Source organism: Annulohypoxylon truncatum (assembly GCF_022578515.1).
Source record: "Annulohypoxylon truncatum strain CBS 140777 unplaced genomic scaffold F4807scaffold_19, whole genome shotgun sequence".
Lineage (NCBI taxonomy): Eukaryota > Fungi > Ascomycota > Sordariomycetes > Xylariales > Hypoxylaceae > Annulohypoxylon > Annulohypoxylon truncatum.
Window position 1 is genome coordinate 392,174 of NW_025953805.1, and position 13,496 is coordinate 405,669.

The 13,496-nt window shown below is 46.8% G+C and overlaps 3 protein-coding genes across 3 annotated transcripts; 1 reads left to right on the forward strand and 2 right to left on the reverse strand.

Moving 5' to 3' along the window:
* Window positions 1–520: 520 nt before the first annotated feature.
* Window positions 521–2,126, reverse strand: F4807DRAFT_108008 (uncharacterized protein). Its single transcript, XM_047992722.1, has one exon. The coding sequence runs from the start codon at window positions 1,716–1,718 to the stop codon at window positions 906–908; it is 813 nt and encodes a 270-aa protein (XP_047853551.1). The 5' UTR covers window positions 1,719–2,126; the 3' UTR covers window positions 521–905.
* A 2,773-nt stretch (window positions 2,127–4,899) lies between these two features.
* F4807DRAFT_461151 (alpha/beta-hydrolase) lies at window positions 4,900–6,167 on the reverse strand (the record flags this gene model as incomplete). The annotated part of the gene is made up of 2 exons (XM_048001643.1): window positions 4,900–5,738; window positions 5,819–6,167. The coding sequence occupies 2 exons, from the start codon at window positions 6,165–6,167 to the stop codon at window positions 4,900–4,902; spliced, it is 1,188 nt and encodes a 395-aa protein (XP_047853552.1).
* Window positions 6,168–9,927: 3,760 nt separating this feature from the next.
* F4807DRAFT_108119 (putative florfenicol exporter) lies at window positions 9,928–11,996 on the forward strand. The gene is made up of 3 exons (XM_047992724.1): window positions 9,928–10,686; window positions 10,750–11,826; window positions 11,873–11,996. The coding sequence occupies exons 1-2, from the start codon at window positions 10,138–10,140 to the stop codon at window positions 11,761–11,763; spliced, it is 1,563 nt and encodes a 520-aa protein (XP_047853553.1). The 5' UTR covers window positions 9,928–10,137; the 3' UTR covers window positions 11,764–11,826; window positions 11,873–11,996.
* Window positions 11,997–13,496: the final 1,500 nt, after the last annotated feature.

The following is a 13,496-nucleotide window of genomic DNA, read 5'->3' on the forward strand; positions in this document are numbered from 1 at the left end:
TATGGGACCTAGGGTTATCTTCGAGAGAAAGGAAACGGCGAACAGATGGAGTTCTAGGTGTAGTGATGATGTGGATGGATGTATTTTTGAACGATCGATTCATAATGTCCTCTCCCATCCGGTTGGTACGAGACATTGCAAAATAAATCCCAATCGCAACTGCAGTTAGAATACAAAGTGATCTCAATTGATGTGATGTTAAATGGTGATATTGATTCAATATCTGGTTCTCAGTCTGATAAGCTAGCTCGACTAAATCTTACAATGTGCCGGGTAGGTGATAGTGGTTTTTTTCCCACAACGCCCCATATCAGATGCTCCAATTGTTTTGGTGATCTCCGAGTACATTTGTGATGATCGAAAGACTTGTTTACCCTTATCCGAAGGCTCCCCAAGAAACCGGCAAAATACCGCCCTAATCCGACGTTATATCATACAAACGCAGCTCCGCTGCGCTTTGGCAATCACTAGTACAGTCCAAATCCACTCCTTGGCGCCGAACATTGCCTATTTTAGGCTCCAAAAATCAGCAAAAGCCAGTCGGTGAAGTTGGTCTTTCCCGGACCAATATCTCTAATTCCCCAAATTGTCACGTCATCCCCAGAAGCGACGCTGCTCATCTCTCGTTTCAGCATAGCTATGTTTTGCATAAACAATTTACCCGACCGTCCTCGGCACTTCCCCGTCTCAACGCCATAAAAAGAAGTCGTCGAAACGAATGACGTCAGTTGAAGAGACGTAGTGCAAAGGAAATACAGTAGATAGAACAGATGACAACGGGCCTTAGGAATGATTATAAGCTCGTATGAGGTGGTGGTTTAGGAGTTGGCGATTTAGGAGTTGGCACCGTCCTAGATCATTTGAACATGTTGGTGTTTGTATTCCCCTTTGCGCAGGCTATGTGTTCAGTCCATATAAAAGTCACCCTTGAGGATGCGTTCTTGCATATGATCTGGCTTCGGTCTCTCTGGTTGCTTGGGCTTAACAGCAGCAGCCTGCTGAGGTGGAGCCGGCATCTCGGAAACAGACTTGGAGCGATCGTGTTGACCATGGCCGCGTGGCGGCGAGCCGTACCTAACGGCTCCGAAGGACGGTTTATGACCTTGAACGCTGCTCTCGGCGCGGGATCTAAGCTGCTCGGACCAGTTGTAGGCGTTATCTGCCCGAGCAGAAAACTTGTCAGAAGGAATTCTGTAGGAAAATGTGTGGCTTGCCTGAGAGGTGCTTGCCCGTCTCGTAGCAGCTGAGGCGGGCGGGGCACCGGTAGGTGGAGAACGTATATGTCCATTAGAGATACGTCTTGACTCTTGGGGATGCCTACCAGCTGACCCAGGACTAGTCGGTCCAGTGCGCAGATTACGCATGGCCTGGGCGCCGAAACTCATTCGACGAGCGAATGGAGAATTAGGACCTGCCTTGGCAGATTCCTCGTCGTCGATAGCATTCTCGTCAATAGAGTCCGAATTGTTGGTAGAGATACTACCACGTCGAATCCCAAACGGAGCACTTTGAGAGTTGGGAGAAGTGCCAAGCCCTATGGTAGTAACAGAAAGTCGTCGGCGTTGATCTCTGGCCGCAATTGATGTGACAGATTCGCGACCGTTGCTTCCGGTCGAAGTTGAGTTGCTTCGGTGGAAGAGATTGGTGAAAGCAGCCGAAGTGACAGAACCACGGCGGTCGTTAGGCGCTCCGTTAGATGTTCCGTTATCGTTCGACATATTGATGGGTGTAGTTGTGATTGAGATTTAGAGCTAATAGCTGGATGGTAGACAAAGAAGGAGGTCCGGTCGATCTATGTAGAGGTCCTGTTCGTTATTTTGTAGCTGACTTGATGGCGCGATGTAGGTTCGGCCTGCACGTGTTTCAACCCACAAAGGTGGTATGATGTGGTGTTGTTGAAGTAGCAAAGGTGAAACCCCTCGCTTGCTTCGTGGGATGATTGATGTAGTCAGACAACTGTGTCGAGGACGGAAAAAATAGAAGAATAAGACGAGAAAACTAAACAGATGAGACAAGGTGAGATGTTCCTTTGTGGATAATGGCACCAGTAGCGTAGACAGTAAACGGTAGATGGGTCAAAAGTGACAAGGAGTGACGAGAGTTAATAGTCAGGGAATAGTCAAGTATGGTTGGTTGGTAGGTAAATGTGACAATGACAATGCGATCAACCGCTTTTTCCTTTGACGCGATAAGAGACCGGTGCACGCTATCAATAGAGACAACTGAGGTCCAATCGTTTGTGTCGTGTTAATTGAAAAGTGACGATGATGGCCTCAGAACCGTGTAGTATCGACTGACTCGGACTATTTTCAAGCGGGGTAAATTCAGGCTGCTAAATGGAGCCGACTCAGATGATTGAATTTGGTATAAAGGTGGTCTAACGTTGTGTCCGGAAGTAGAAACAAGTGGAAACAAAGCTTTGAAATAGGGGATTGGCTTGGCTGGATCATGAACTTTGGAATTGGGAGTTGGTCAGATAGACTGTTCGTTGGAAGTATGGAAAGTATTAAATATGAAGAAGGCGAATTGAATAAATGCTGTTTATGAGAATCTCAGATATGGTAGGATTATTATGGAACTGGCAAGGATGCTTTCATATGGATATTGTAGCTACAGTAGGTACGATGCGATTGCTCACTCTCCCAGTCTGCCCAGTAAGACAGATTCTTGGTAAGTGTTACCACAGGAGCTTCAGCCGATCGCCATTACTAGGCCAAAAATGGAAGACAAATATCAACAGTCCATTGGCGAACTAACTAGAGTTGCACTACGCTAGCGCATACTTCTACATGGGTATACCACGCATATTGAAGACGTAGCTCCGAGCTACTACAAAGAGAACTAGGGACATTTGGTAAGGTACGATAGAAATCTCTCTGTCCGGTGGGTGTTGAATCGTCGATAACACTAACAGATTATACGTATGTTCTACCCACCAACTCGCTTAGTGGCCAATACGTCACCCGCAATCCAGAACTTAAAGGATTTGCGGGGTAAAAGGGGTAGAAGGGACACCCCTACCGCCTCTCAGCCCTTCGTGAACGTCCATCGACATTGCTCATATGGTTTCTATCTGATACAGCCTTTGATGTAATTCCCTTACACTAAGGAATTAAACTTGCATCACATGGTCCCTGAGAAAAGCTTACTTCTATCTTATCTCTAATTTATACTCTTTGAGATGTCTATAGGTATCGTATCAAGATGAACTTTCAAATTCCTAGGACTTCGGTTCTAATACGTATGTGCCCACCCTCTTCTAAGGCACACATTTGACTTTGGAATATCAAACTGCTGATCTTCAATATTCTATTCGGGCTTCTCTCCGGGCTTATTTCATATGATACATTGATACAACAACACACTGGTAGAATTGACTGTGTTGTGTTTCATTGCAGACATGATTCTTCTACCCAATAGCTCTTGCAGTTGCTATTCGACTTGCATTTATCATCTGATCTGCAAACATTCGATCTACTAACGGTCGTCATCACTCCTTTTAGCTCATCAACGACCAAGTTCAATATCTAAGCTCATATTAGTGAAAGATAAACTAGGATATTGTCCTAGCAACGTGTCACACATATTCTACTTGGCCGTTGAAGAAGACTCCGCCCGATCCTTCGGCCGTTGCTAGGTTTCGAAAGAGGTGTGTCGATCTAGCATCGTTTATCTCAGGGTCGTGGAGTCCGGTGAAAGGAGTCTGTCGTGGTCGAGACGTAGCCAAGGCGGCGCATTCTTGGGGTCGACACATACGATCCATATGATAGGGCCATGTGGGTAACAAGCATCAGTAAGCCATCCCCAGATTTCCTTTCGGGCTGCACGGCTGCACCCTACGACGCAACGTCGTAGCGGCATGCATGCTAACATAGCTCATATCCACACCACCCACAATCTGGGATGTGATACGATTGGTAGCGTCCGCTATGAAAGCCGACGCCAATGAACTTGGCATATCCTCCAAGCAAACCGTCGGCGAATCCGCATCTCGATGAACAAATCACAATTGCCCCGACTGCCAGAAGTTCTGCCTTTTATGCAGGACATCGTACTATAGCGAGCCCTGACTGCATTCACCTAACCCCTACTGCGGCGCACAAACTTGGTGATTTTGCAATGGAGAGTGGGTCATCTCACACACTACCTGTGAAGGTGTTCGTAACACCATATTCTATGGCACGGTATTTATTTCCTACACAGACGACGAAATGGCCATAGCAACTATTACATTGGTCAAACATCGTCACGTGAGGTACATATAGTATAATATGTACTACATAAGGCATGAGATCTCGAGTCGCTGTGATTACTCGCAACCAACGGACATAAACAGCTCGCTGTTTGATAATACTGCTCCGCGGCAACGGTTTCACTTATTCGGCAATACGCATAGCGCAATAACCAAATATCAGGCCCATCTATTGTCTTACCGCAGAAAAGTGCACATAATGTAATTGGGTGTATGCGAATAGTTGGGTTCTGCGGACATCATGAACGAAGCATGACTCGCACCTCTACCCCTCACAGCAACTTCATTCGCTAGAGATGGTGCAAGCCTACGAATTAGTATGCATTTACCACGTCTGCTTGCATTTGCATTATAATATGTCGGTTGAAAAGAAAGTAGTTGGAGTTGCTGAGCTGACAACACATATGGTTAATCTCATGAAGATCCAGCTTGAGTTAGTTCTCTGCCACCTTCGGAGAATTACTTCATGACAAGGACTTAGCAGAATCGAAACGGTAAGTCTGGTTCAGCGAGTATTACACACTCCTTCATAGTATATACTATCGTAGCTAACGTACATTAACATAGATTCTATTCGAAACTGTCCTTCGCCCAGATCCGATATCTCATATCTTGATATCTACCTACCTACCTATTCACATTCGTCATTATCTATGCCAAAAACCGTCTATCGCACTCGCAACGCTAGAACTCATTGTGAAAGGTAACTCATGGCCACCAGGTAAAATTGCAAACTCTACCCCATCAACCCCTAGTACCTGCTCTGCATCTTCAATTATCTCATCTTTGACAACAACAGAGTCATCTTCTCCAATTACCATGAGTACTTTCCCAGCGGGAATCCCCGAAATAGATCCTAGTTCCATAGGATGCTCAAGCTGTCTTCTTGTTTCAAGTATCATAGCCAAATGCTTCCAGTCGTCTTGGGGGGCATAGATAGGGGCATTCCTTATCGAGCTTAGAAATGCCGTGACAAACCCTTCATGATGATCGACTTGCCATCTCACAATTGAGGCCACGGTAACATCTGGTCGAAATTTTGAAATGGTCGCACTGTCAAATCCATCACCACCGTTGGAATCACCGTCTCCACTTGGGAAGTGCTTCTTAATCTCGACGGATATGATATCCACACCGCCCGCGGTCGAGGGTAGCTGCTCATCCTTAGGCCGTATTCTTCTCTTAACTAGAATCCTGACTAGGAATTCAGGTATGAGCCCTGAGTTGTATAGCAGACGACTCTGCCAGCCTACATGGTACGGTCGAATCAGGCCGCCACTCGCCACTAATGAGAGCGATCTAACCATATGCGGGCAATATCTCATAAATGAGACACCGAGACAACCGCCAAGGGAATATCCCACGAGATGGAACGCTGTCCATGACAACTTAGACGAGGCTAGGACCAGCAGAATCTGCGTCACATAGAGACGCGCGTCGTAGTCAAGGTCTGTGGGCGCATCAGAGTATCCACGACCAAAGAGGTCTACGAAGAAAACTAGTCAGCTAAACCCTTTCTTCCCATATGATGTCTTGTGATTGAAAACCTTAGGGGGCGCATATTACCAAAGAGCATGACTCGGTAACCCCTGTTGGCAAATTCATGCCCAAGGTCCCCGAGAGCCACTGCCGGTGTGCTGATACCATGAATAAAGAGAACCTTCTCCCCTTCTTCAGGGCCCCACTCGTATATGCGTATCGATCCGTAAGGGGTAATCGCGTCTCGACCTCCAGGTAGAGCGTCAGGAGGATACGGTAGATTCGCGATCTCTTGCTCCTGGAGCTCGGGGACAACTGTGGTTCCTGGAGATGGAATGAAAAGGCCCTTCGTTTTCCTCCCTGACTGTAGGACGAGGTGAACCGAGAGCCATGCCGTAGCGGTTATAGTGGCAGTTAGAAGCATGCTTTTGGACATGCTGAGCCGTAGCTGGAGTAGACCGGACGAGAGATCTGCGAGGGGACCCATTGAATTCGGTATATTTGCCGTGATGGTAGATTCACGGAAGTCGGAGGGGTAAGTCAAGCTTGGTATCCAATGGAACCGAATTCCCGACAAGCCCACCAGCACCCCTCAAAATTTATACTCCTCGGTGTTCGGGGATAACCATCATAAAGGTGAATAGCTCATTGCTTTGCTGTTCATATATCCACGAACCTGTCGATTTACGGGCAATATTTAGGTGGCTTTTGGCTCGAGCTCTTGATGTTTACCGAGTCCCATAACTTTAAACCACCGGCCGATTTACGGTGCCATCAAGCACGGGGCTCCACCAAACAAGCGCTAAATAGATGCGATAGGGCCGGTGATGCCCGGTCCATGTACGTATTCACATATTTCTGACGGCTTCGAAGGATGTAAGACAACTCGGTCATCTCATAACCCTTCGTCTTCGCAAATTCTCTAATGCCAACATTTGGGAGCCATAAATATGATGGGCTTCTATTACGTACGCATTGATTCAGTTTAAGGTGTGAAGCTGTCTCAATCAACCTTAGTAGTTAAGCGACTCCTGTTGCTCCTTGTACGGCGTCCTTCTTTCAATTTGACTTCAGTCTCGACTACCTAGACTGATAGTTTTCTTCACTCATGGACTACGATATTGGCAGATCATGCAAACTTTAGGAAGAAATCGATCTTCTATAATCTTGAATAGGCTCTGCGAGTTCCCAACTCCGATTGTCAAGATAAAACTATACATAACATTAGACCTTATTCGACTAGGTAGGAATTTGCGTAGCATGATATCTAAAAGGTTGTAACTGATTACCATCCGAAACTTAAGATGGGATACCAGAGACCACTATGTACCAGTTCTACCTATTAATTATACTTACTTAGGTACCTTCGACGTACAAATTTCTATTGGGCTCTTCATTCGAGCCCATTGTAAGCCATGCCCACTCTGATCAGATCCTGTCATTAATAGTAGAATAGATACAAGACAAAGATCTCGTTTGTGACTACCCCTGGTCTATGAGAACCTCATGACGATTCAGCTTCGGTAAATTCCAGAATTGACGTCAAGATCTTCGGATCTTTCTCCGTAGTCTACTTTCGGATTGGTTCGCGAGGAAGTCATCCGTCCTGAGCCACGCGGTGGAACCTAGCACAACACGTTTTTGAGCCGCCTTAGGGGCAACGAATTTCGGTGTAAATTACGGGAGCCCCCGGAAGCGTCATTACCTCATGTTTACTCTAAATTTAGTCGAAACTCCGTTGTCTGGAAACGTTCATGTCTCGTAAGATCAAGGCATGTATTCAATGTATTTACTATTTACCCATGACGTTTTGGATAATACTAACAAACACCCCTGAAATCAACAAATACTATCAACCTAACATATAGTTTGACGAATAGGGCGTAATGAGAAGGGCTTTAGGAACGTGGGATCATTCGGCGATTATTATCATCGGGAAGCGCAACGCCCGAGACCTGTACGACATCGTTCCCACCAACTTTTCATCACATAGCCAGCCTACTCGTAGATAAGCCGCTCATAATAGTTACTCCGTTCTTTTCATTCCAATAATTACAAATTTTGAACTCCTTTATAGGATATCAACGTTGAATCAATAGGTAGCATTGATGCCGAAGCCGGATCATAGCTTTGCGAAGACTCCTTGTTGTCTCAAGCAGCGAAATCCAAAGTCAAGGCCATGTCCTAGCTCGAGTTGCTACCAGGGTCCTCCGCTCGAAGCGTATCCCGATTGACTACACCAGTACTCCAAAAGATCGACTTTTCATGTGTTTGCAGGTACAATCCTAAGGCAACGTTTAGCACCTACGTTGAGATCAGGATTGGTGAGGTATTGCTTACCAGTTGCCACAATAGTCAGACGTTCAGCTATTACAATCGTTGCCGGGAAATGATTCTTCTGTGCTAGGCAGTCGTCAAACATGCTAATGTTCGTGTTTTTGCCCGGGTAGTCAATCACATTGGCCGCGTTCAGGTCAGGATCCACCACTGAATAGTATTGTTTTTTAGCTAAATTACCAGATGATAATTAGGTATTCCGGTATCACTTTGGAGAAAGAAAGAAAAGTTACATACAATTAGCCACGTCGATGACTTCGTTTATTCCTTCCATAATATCCTCCAAGTATCCCGGGCACAAAATGGTCCGAATTACGCCATTCTGGAACTGTTGACGCTAGGAGGTAGTAAAATGGCTACTTACCTAGGCAGATAAATAAGTAATCAAGAACTAATAGTTTATTCCGGGGTTTCAATTATTTCTTGTAGGTACATTACGAAAAGATTTTTTTACAACTCAGCATCTATCGTAAGTTCCATAGGAACACTTTGGCGTCCTCTGTAAAATTGTGGATATTCTAAGAGTGTTGGCTAAAGACTCATTATTTAGTGTTTAGGTCTGTATATCATGATTGTCCGCTTGTGTTTTAATAACTCGAAACTGCTCAGTTTCCTAGCCAAGTATCATACATGTTGATGTATTAACAAACAGCCCGGGTAAGCTGCTTGCTAGGTCTCGGGCACATTCCGCGAACATTGTGTAGCAGTTCCCAACATATGAACTCATTAAATGAACAAGGTAATTAACAGATCAATCTAGACGCTGCTATTTATAGAAAGGACTTATTACAAAAAGGTACAATATATATAAATACCTACACACCAAGCGAACTTCCCTTCTTGTGTGATCTTCACGTCTTATAGAAACAGAAACATTGCTTGACAAGATCTTCCTTGCAAGTATCCTGACCAGCTAACGACAATTGAATTCAGCTTTATAAGAGAATCCAACATAACTCAAACCGTGTCCCTCACGTCGTATCTTGGTCATGTCCCATGGCGACGAAAATAAAGGGGTAAATACCTATTGTCCTGTGGTAATATCTCTATATCGATTATGCATTAATACAATATTATTCCAGGAAATAAATACCTAGGTACCTAGATAAGCATCTTTTATTTCCGTGGTTGTACCATGTTGGAAAATAAATAATGAGCTTATTCTCACACATACCAGGGTCTCATTTCGCTTCTTCGCATTTTTGCCGTTCCGATCACTGGATCCCGCGTTTACGAAATTTACTTAGGTAACCAAACTCGGATGAAGCGATCTTCAATGATTACTAAGACCAGTTCTCCGTAGGGATTTACGAAAAACAATTTAGGTAGTCGACTTAATACACAGAAAAATAGCACGACTTTTGCTTTGTCGGCACGCCTGAAGCCGCAACAGCTTACGAATTAGTAATCGTCTTCGTTATGCAGCTACATAGTAGAGCGAAGAACCCTAACACGCCAGCGCTTATCAGATGGCGCTAACAGACCGCTATGTGGGGACATATGTAGTGCATGTCCAGTGCCAAGAAAATTTATCAGATCTCTTAGAGAGATTCCATTGGGTCGCCCTAATAGCTCGATGCAGGAATCGTCTGCTTTCCGTCGCAAAGACGCTTTTGATTACCTTTTCCTCTTATTATTTTCTACGGTAAGAAATAGCGTCGGAGTTAAGCTCGGGACCTCGCTTTAAGGAACTACACAACCGTGCTCGGCTTCTCGCGTGGAAATAAGCCGTATAATGTTACCCCTAGAGTGGACCGTCCAGCGTATAACGGCCTATTATGTTATCCCGTTGAAGCGAGCCCTGGCCCCGTTTGCGGAGACGAAATCTTAAGGGTTGGAACTCCTAGGACAATATCTACGTAAGTAGCCGGGATTTAAGAGTCGTCGGCAGAATTATACGATACTAGCATGGAGGACGCGCATCTATCTTTACAAAATGGAGCGAGCTCCTCAACTAGATAGACTTATGAGTATGTCTATCGTGAGCATACCTTTCGCAGATTTCTGCTTCTAAGTCACTGCCCGGAGGTCGATGAGTTACCATTCAGCGGAGGTTCATAATTGACGACATGGCTGAGAAGAAGGAAGGCGGCGGCGTAATGGCCGAGCCGGCGACAGAAACGGCTCCCCCACAATTATCCGCAGAGAATCTCGAAGAGCCAGAAGAGCAAGCTAGAAGTCAAGACGCCGAAGCGGAAAAGCGCCTCGCCAGACTCCACGAGCTGTACGGCGCGACATGGGACGGGCCGGACGACCCCAACGACCCGTACAACTGGGCCGAGTGGCGCAAGGTCTCGATGGGGATCATCTTCTCCATCGGCCAGCTCGTGACGCTGATGTCCGCCAGCATCATGGCCGCCGCCCTCGACAACATATCGCACGACCTGGGCATCGGGGCGTCGGCCACGCAGATCACGCTCTCCATCTACTTCCTGGGCCTGGGGATCGGCCCGTTCTTCGTCGCCGCGCTCGGCGAGATGGACGGCCGGAGGAACGTCTGGATCGCGAGCAATATCTGGTATATCCTGTGGAATTCGCTCTGCCCGGTGGGCAAGTCGCAGGCCTTGATGATTATCGGCAGGTTTTTCGCTGCGACGGGGGCGGCCGCTGGTGTGATAGTATGTATTCCGTGTTCCCCAACCTGGATTGGAGATGTGTTGATATCTTACCGCTATTTCTAGCTTACGGGCCCGGTCATGGCGGATATGTATCACGCGAAAGACCGCGGCAAGTCTCTGGCCATCGCCTCCTTTCTGCCGTACCTCGGACCTGCGCTGGGACCTATCATCGGCGGGGTCGTCGTGCAATATGTCTACTGGCCCTGGCTCTTTTGGATCATAAGCATCTTCGACGCGCTCATAGTCGTTATAGGCGCAATGATCATCAAAGAGTCGTACACCCCAGTTTTACTACGCCGTAAAGCAGCCGCACAATCGGACCAATCTGGCAATCCAGCTCTATCACCGGCGAAGTGGGCCTTCTGGCAAGATTTTTTCTCCCGGTTAATGACCTATCTTCAAAGACCTGTTCGGCTACTCGTCCGACGCCCGATAATTCAGGTCGTATCTCTTGTCCTGGGTTTGAATTTCGGAATCTACACTCTGATGCTCTCGACTTTCGCGACGCTCTGGATCGAGCAGTATAAGGAATCGTCTCTCATAAGCAGTCTGCATTATTTATCGATCTCCATCGGCTTCTGCCTCACAGCGCAAGGCGGAGGCCGGATAATGGACATTATCTATAAGCGCCTACGGGATCGACCGAAGTACAAGGGGGAAGGCCGACCGGAGTTCCGGGCCCCGTACATGATCCCGGGCGTGCTCTTCGTCCCCGCGGGCCTGTTCTGGTACGGATGGTCGGCCGAACACCATATTACTTGGATCATGGTTGATATCGGTGCCGTAATTTTCGCTATCGGAAGCTCCATATTATCGCAGAGCGTGCTGGCTTATACGCTCGACGTATTTGGCGACGCCGGTGCCTCGGCCTATGCCGCCACGCGACTCCTGTCTAACGTCATGGGTTTCGCGTTTCCGATCTTCGCCCCTCAATTGTACGACCGCTTAGGGTATGGCTGGGGCAATAGTGTCCTAGCGTTTATCTTCGTGGCACTTGGCCTGCCTGTACCGATGATTCTGTGGTTCTGGGGAAAGAAGCTGAGGGAGATGGGGAAAACGCACCATGATGCTAATTGACGACATGCTCAACGAAGACATATGTGTGGTTATTTTCAGCATGGTATCTGCGCAATAGCTTTGGTACGTTGAAACATAGAAATTAATGAGGTATATTGACGTAAACTAGCCGAGGTGTTCTTCAATTTGTTCTTTATATGTCATAGATTGCCTTAATTATGCGCGGTGATGCACCAAGAGGCCGATGCTACGGACCAATTTAGCGTTCCCACGATCCGGGGACCCGGAACGGCGTACCGGATGGCGATCAGCGGGCTCGCGACATCTGGATTCGAGGACGGATTCCGGTTTTGGAAGACGCATCCGCGCGGGTCGGCTATGCCAATATTGGAATATCGAGATCTCGACATCTCCGTTTTTCTTGGAAAGTAAATGATCGTTGCGTATAGATAGGATCACCGGTGCAGATACCCGTAAATTATGGGTCCGGATCCGTTTGAAGGAGGGAGTATGGCGACACACGACCGGGCTAGATTATGCGAGGTTCTTTATATAGCGAGGATTCGAAATGCGGATAATTGGAACCATGTCTCGCATTTACGAGAGGGCCTTGGGATGAAAACGGGATCCAACAGCCTTCGTGATGGTACATCCATGTCAATCTCCTTTACAAATCAAGCAATCGGCCGCCCAGAAGACCTCAAACGAAGTAATAGTGACGTCACCATTTCTTATAAAGATGTAAATATCGTAAGATGTAGATAGCTTCTGAGTGCTTTCGGAGTAAGCTCCGTGGTCTCCTGGATGTGAATTGTTGACCGGTTGTTTAGAGGATGGTATGGGAAAGGGGTATAACCCAAAGCTGCTGCTTCCTTCCGGACTCCTCATTCATACGCGCATCGCCGTTATCATTCCCTCACTGACAGTCGTTAGAAGAAAAGGTCGATTGGAAAAAGTGGGCGAAAACTTCCCAATGTGAGGATGAGGACGGATGACGAGCCGTCGCTATAGCCGGATCCCCTAACCCATTAATTGTGTGGCCATGGAACCCACTTCTACCGGTGTGTGTGCATCCATGGATCTGTATAAGCTCCCATGGGACTGATGACTGCAGCCGCACGTGGAGGGTGGGTATATTCTGACGATGGAGTGACAAGGTCGCGTACAGCATGTGCGTCGATGCCCAGTCGCGTCTGACCGCATATTACTTCTCGCCCCGGATAGCACGAATATATAAGTAGATGAAGGTGTCTGACGGTAGAGTTCGTCAATGTCTAGGTCACTTATCGTACCTAAATATCGACCCTCTCGCTTATATAAGCGTCATCACTAGAATATTATTACGTCTTCACTAAAGATGGTACTCACGAGACCTTTGCGGCAGCATATACACTCCGGACCTGGCTGTTCATTAGTCTAGGAGCGTCAAAACCCAGACTGATGTAACATTTCTGTGTTCAACCTTGGGTTGGTAGGTAGGGTCCCGATGGCTTTTTTTAAAAAAAAGGGATACTCTCCTCGGGGGTCCGAAGGGGAAAGAGGTAAATTCAAAACATGTTTATTTTATATCTCCACCACATACATACACCTGAAGGAAATGGGAAGGCAGAAAATCAAGAACTGGTCAATATTCCCATTAGCATTGGGCAAGAATATCGGTCTGATACAGGAAGGAAACCCCAAAAATATACGAACTTGACGTACTGCCCTACCACCTATTTATTACACTATTTTTGTTTGTTGACCCGTTGACCCGTTGACCCTGCTGCCCATTCATTGATATCATTCAAACA